This window comes from Vulpes vulpes, chromosome 8 (genome assembly GCF_048418805.1).
Source record: "Vulpes vulpes isolate BD-2025 chromosome 8, VulVul3, whole genome shotgun sequence".
Classification (NCBI taxonomy): Eukaryota; Metazoa; Chordata; class Mammalia; order Carnivora; family Canidae; genus Vulpes; species Vulpes vulpes.
The window spans coordinates 75475809-75481808 of NC_132787.1; the positions used below are offsets into that span (position 1 = coordinate 75475809).

A 6000-nucleotide genomic window follows, 5' to 3' on the forward strand; every position below is an offset into this window, starting at 1 on the left:
AACTAGTGACACCATGTGCAACAATGTGCATGGAACTAGTGGGTATTATGCTAAGTGAAATTAGTCAATCAGAGAAAGACAATTATCCTATGATCTCACTGATATGTAGAATTAAAGAACAAAATAGAGATCATAGGGGAAGAGAGGAAAAATAAAACGACGAAAATCAAAGTGGGAGACAAACCATAAGAAACTCTTAATCAGGGATCCCTGGGTGGCGCAGCGGTTTGGCGCCTGCCTTTGGCCCAGGGCGCGATCCTGGAGACCCGGGATCGAATCCCACGTCAGGCTCCCGGTGCATGGAGCCTGCTTCTCCCTCTGCCTGTGTCTCTGCCTCTCTCTCTCTCTATGTGACTATCATAAAAAAAAAAAAAAAAAAAAAAAAAAAAAAATTAAAAAAAAAAAAAAAAACTCTTAATCATGGGAAACAAACTGAAGGTTACTGGCGGGGAGGAAGATGGGGGGTTCAGGGTAACTGGGTGATGGGCATTAAGGAGGGTATATGATGTAATGAGCCCTGGGTGATCTATAAGACTGATAAATCACTGACCTCTACCTCTGAAACCAATAATACGTTATATGTTAACTAATTGATTTTAAAATTTTAAAAACACACACAAGAAAAGAAAATCATAATTTTTTTTTTTTTTAAATAGGCGCCTGACTGGCTGCGTCTTTTTTTTTTTTTTTTTGACTGGCTGAGTCTTAAGGTTAAACTTCTGCCTTCAGCTCGGGTCATGATCCCAGGGTTCCGGGATAGAGCCTTGCATTGGGCTCTCTGCTCAGGGAGGAGCCTGCTTCTCCCTCTGCCTGCTTCTCCCTGCTTGTGCTCTCTGGCACACTCTCTCTCTGTTAAATAAATAAATCTTAAAAAAAAAAAAAAAAAGATTAAACTAGTGAAAATGGGCCAAAGTCAAGGCACTCAGGGTTACAAGCTGGATATCAGGCAACCTGCCTCTGGGAAGGAGCTGCTAACACTATTTTTAACGTGAAAAATTAGTTTTTGGCTTCCCACTCACCCACCTAGAACAGTTAAGAAAATATAAAATGTCAACATTGCTATATTGGATTAATATAGCCCAAAAATCTATCTTCTTTCGATGTCCTAAGTTACCTAGTAATACAATCACTCTGGCATCACAGCAAAATATAAGATTATTTTTATCAACGAAGCCCCAAGCACAAGGGCATGGGGAGCTTCTGCATTCTGTTTCTGGGTGAGCCAGCAAGAGCAGAGTAGCAGGAGGAGCACATGGTGAGATCTACAGAGGCTTGGTCCTTTAGTACACTCCACAAATACTCACTGAGCTTCTGAAATGGGTGAAGCACTGTGCCATCTCACCATCAGGTAGTGAAAAGTGTTATCAGTAATTTAAATTCAGTGGAAAGTGTGTGTATGTGTGTGTAACTCTGGCTGAGGTGGGAGTGAGGGAAGGCCTCCTCTAGGACATCTGAGCTAAAACCCAAGGAGCCAGCATGCAGAGATCCTGGGGAAAAGATTCCAGCCAGACGGAACATCCACTGCAAAAGTGCTAGAAAGACACTTGTGGCTGGAGCAGTGTGAACATTAGAACAAATGGAAATGGGGCAAAGGGAGTGGGAGGCTCTTCACGCCCTTGCAAACCATGGGAGGAATGGGGAGCTGCTGGAGAATTTTAAACAAGGGGACAACACAGTCCAATTCATCTTCACGATTTCATTCTGGCAATTATGCAGTAAGCAGCGGTTACACATATGCGTTCATTTGCAGGTGGGGAGGACTAATATCCTGGCTCAGCTTTTCTACTCAGCAGCATGTTCCTGAGTCAGGGCATCTAAAGATTCAACTTGTTCAAAACCAGCTCTGACTGGTAACTCACTGGCCCTGCTCTTCAGATTATCTGGAAATTATTTCTAAAAATCAAATTGAAAAACATAATTATTGTGAATTTTAAACATATCTGTGTTCCAGTCATCACTTTGAAAAAAAGCAGATCAGAATGCCTTTATAAAGTATTTATTTTTAAAGTGTGCCCTGCTTACTTCCAAAAAGCATTTGAGGCCATTGTCATCAAGCCTGTAAACAACAGGACAACTTAAAGTTCTCTCCAGGAGAATGTTTATAATACATTATAACGCGGGTTAAGGCATCAACTTGGGAGGGAAATGCTAACGTTGAAGGGTTTTAAAAGCCTAATTTGTTCAAAGGATTGAGTTTAGCTACACGTACTGCTTCATCATGGGTTAGATCCTTCACTTCTATCCATTTTCGTATTTCTCTTCCTCTATTCTCTCCCTGGTCCTCTTGAGATCCACCCTTTGCCTGGTTTCGCTGCTCACTGGCTCCCCCATCCAGAGACTGAGCAGAAAGGACGGATTGGAAAGCTTGATACCCTTGGTTCAGCATTTTCAGTTCTCTGTGTGTGTGTGTTTGTGGGATGGTATTTGTGTGTCCACATATATGTATATGTATTCGGCAGGGGTGGGAGGAGTCCCTAGGTTAAAGTGATATGTAAATTTTAATTATTTATCCATTCCTCTCCATTGTATACACACACATCCCTCACTGTGTCCCTCTTTCTCTCTCTTTCCCTCTCTCTAAAATTTTAAAACTGGACAAAAAGTCTAATTTCCATTTTTAGTCTCTACCCATAGCATTCTTACTTCTGTTCTAATTCTGCCAGTGAGAATCCCATCCTTTAAGCTTTCAAAAGGTAAGATATAACATTGTCAGACACCTTACTGGTAAATTCAAGATAAAAAGCAAAAGGTAGGGTACCTGGGTGGCTCATTCAGTTAAGGAGTCGACTCTCAATTTTGGCTTAGGTCTATGATTTCGGGGTCCTGAGATGGAGCCCTGCATCAGGGTGGGTATGGAGGCTGCTTAAGATTCTCTCCTCGGGGCACCTGGGTGGACCAATTGGTTAAGCATCTGCCTTGGGTTCAGGTCATGATCCTGGAATCCTAAAATTGAGTCCCACATCAGGCTTCCCGCTGAGTGGGGAGTCTGCTTCTTTCTCTGACCCTCCCTCCTTTCATGTTCTCTCTCTCAAATAAATAAATAAAATCTTAAAAAAAAAAAAATTCTCCTTCTCCCTCTGCCCTCCCCCTAGCTCACTCTCTAAAAAAAAAAAAAAAAAAGAAAAGAAAGTAAAAAGTAGAAGAAAAACTAGAAAAATTTTTCATTCTTCCTGCTGGGTGGGTTTTAGCAGAACTTTTATGATTGATTATTTGACTAAAGCTAATTGCTGCAAAAGGTTTTTAATTATGGTTTTTAAAAATTCTGGAGAAATACACCATTTAAAAATATCTCAGAAGCATCAAACTATCATTTCTGTTGCTTTTCCCATAATTTTAACCACATTCACTACCCTCCAAGACTATTTATGGTCAGTCTTCACTAATAGCAAAATAGAACAGATTTGCAGCAGATTATGAAAAATAAATCTGGCAGAAATGCCAAGGAATTCTTTAGGGTTTGGTGGGGGTGGAGAACAGAACTGTTTAACTTCTTTGATTGGTTTTGGCTTTTGATGTTTGCTTCAAATTGCTATGTGCCCCCAAATTATAAATTGCATATGCAACTTAATGTGCGCTGCTTAAGAATTTTTTATTTGAGTGACTAAGCTTTCAAAGGAAATCCTCAAAGGAAAACATTAAAAAAAAAGAGAGAAAGAAAGAAAATATTTTAATTGCTTAACTATAAATTGAACTTTCCAGGTATTCTTAACAAATATCTGTGACTGTAATTAGGTAAACGCTATTCAGCCATGTTTATGATCAAAAGAGACAAAAACAAAACAAAACAAAACACATGCTGAATGGAAATAGAAAACTTTTAACTAAGGAAAAATGCCAGGGATGTGTTTATTTAAAATACCCCTCCCCCCCCCCCCCCCCACACACACCAATTTATTTTTCTTTTTGGCAACACCTGGTTAAGCTTCTCCCAGCTTCCTCAAGAAATGCAACAGCGACCAAACTTTTACCTTGTGAATCACTTAGCCTCCAAACAGGCTGTTGATGCAGAAAGGAAGCCGCCTTGCCTTGCGTCTATCAGTCTAGAACTTTATTGGAATGTAACAGAATCGGGACAAACCTAGCAGCAATAACAAGGGTTAAAAGAATGCTTCCCTTTGTCCAAGGTCCCCACACTCACAGGGGATCCCTACAAAGAGGGGCTAACATTGCCCTTAAGGACCCAGGGGGAGCAGACAGGGGGGCAGATCCCCGTCTTCGGTCGATCGCAGCACCAGGAATGTGACCCCCACTCCCCAGCTTGCTGGTCTCCCGGCACCGGTCCCTCGGGAGATGGGGCCCGAGGCTCCCGGAACGACTGCCCAGAGCCGGGGTCCAACCAAGCAGCGATGTCTGGAGGAAAGTTTTCAGCGCCTTCCAGACCAGACCTGCGACAAAATTCCTCTGGATCGAAAACTTGGGGACCTGCAGCGGGCGGAGCTCGATCTCCTCCTCTGCGGTAAAGGGGAGCTCTCGGCGCCCACCCCTGCGGGTCTTCACCGGGACGCGCACCCACGACCCATCCCGGGCGCCGGGTCAGCGGCGGTGGGGGCGCCCGCGCTGCACGCCCTGGCACCGCGGCGCGTGCGGAGGTGCTTGCAAATGTGCCCCCGCGGGCGCGCACCGTCCCCGGAGCTCCGAGGCGCGAGCCCCCGGCCCCCATCGCCACTCACCTCCGCTCCGGAGCGCGCGGAGGAAGAACCACAGCAGGAGCGGCAGCAGGGCCCGCCCCATTCCGGGGCCGCGGGTCTGGAAACTGTCTCGGATCGACGGCAGAGGGACGTCCCAACCCTGCCCCGTCCCGGGGCGAGCGCGCCAGCGTGGTGGCCCAGGGCCGGCCTCCGGGCAGCTGGCGCCCAAGTGGCGGCGCCAAGCCGCGGGCAGGAGGCGCCTAGGGCTGGAAGGGGCGGGCCGGGGGCCGAGTCCGCGCGGACCCGAGCCAGTTGGGGTGGGGAGGCGGGCCGCCAAGGGGAAGGAAGGGGACTGGGCTGGACGGCAGGGGCGGGGAGGGGCGGGCCCTGGGCGAGCCCGAGCGGCCCGGGATGGGGGGCGGGGGCGGGGGCGGGGGCGGGGGTGGAGAGACAAGGAGGCGAGGGGCGGCCGGAGGTGAGGAGGGGAAAGAGCCCCAGCCTGTGCGCCCGCCCGGAGTCCGACACGTGTGGGTGGGAGAGACACAGAGAGGGAGAAAGTTGGAGGGAAGTGGAGGGCTTCCGAGGCCTCGTCACGCCCAAGAGGAGGGTCCAGCACCTTGAAGCCGCAGCGACCCCCAAATCCAGACGTACACGACCCAGAAAACCCTGGCAGCAACGTTCCCAGAGGCGAAGGCCACCGTGGCACCGCTTCCCGCCGAGCGCCCCCTGGGTACCTGGCCAAAGGTGTGAGGCCCGGCCCCGCGGCGTCGGGGAGCGCTCTGCCTCCAGGGGGAGAACTTTTTGCTGCGCCCCCGTGAGGAGTCAAAGAGCGGTGACACTAAGGCAGGGAGATGAACATCCACAATGCTGCGACCAGCAAGTGCAAAGGCACCCCCTGAAGCTATGAAGAGTGGAGGAGCCAGGAGGGCAGCTGCGAAGAAAGTTCATCATAAAAGAAAGCGAAGCCACTTTTACTGACAATTGCAACAGTAACTTACATATTTTCTTAAAGGAAACATTCTTAGGGTTATTTTATTTTTAAAGATGGATGGATGGATGGATTTGGGAGAGGGTGGCAGGAGAGGGCAGAGAGAATCTTAAGCAGCGCTGAGAGTGGAACCTGTTGGTGGCTCCATCCAATGACCCTGAGATCACCATCTGAGCAGAAATCAAGAGTGGGAGGCTTAACATCCTGTGCCACCCAGGTGCTCCAAGATGAATTTATATGAATGTGATCCTTTTTGACTACATGAGCCAGATCATTGTCATTTCTCTGCTCAAAACTCTCAAAGCTCTACAGTGTTTCCTTTCTCGCTGCCTAAAAGCCAATGGCCTACAAAGTCCTACAGGATCTGGTCCCCTACCCTGTCTG

General features: G+C 47.8%; 1 protein-coding gene across 2 annotated transcripts in view; it reads right to left on the reverse strand.

Annotated features, from left to right (window-relative positions):
* The window catches only part of MERTK (MER proto-oncogene, tyrosine kinase), a 115852-nt gene extending 110911 nt beyond the window's left edge, over window positions 1-4941 (reverse strand). Inside the window, exon 1 of one of the 2 annotated variants that reach the window (XR_012003137.1) lies at window positions 4671-4941. Coding sequence is in view for 1 of the 2 variants with exons in the window: in XM_025994356.2 (XP_025850141.2) it covers window positions 4671-4731 (61 nt within the window). In the remaining variant the exon portion in view is untranslated. The remainder of the gene's footprint in view (window positions 1-4670) is intronic. The other variant, XM_025994356.2, reaches the window with a different exon arrangement.
* Window positions 4942-6000: the final 1059 nt, after the last annotated feature.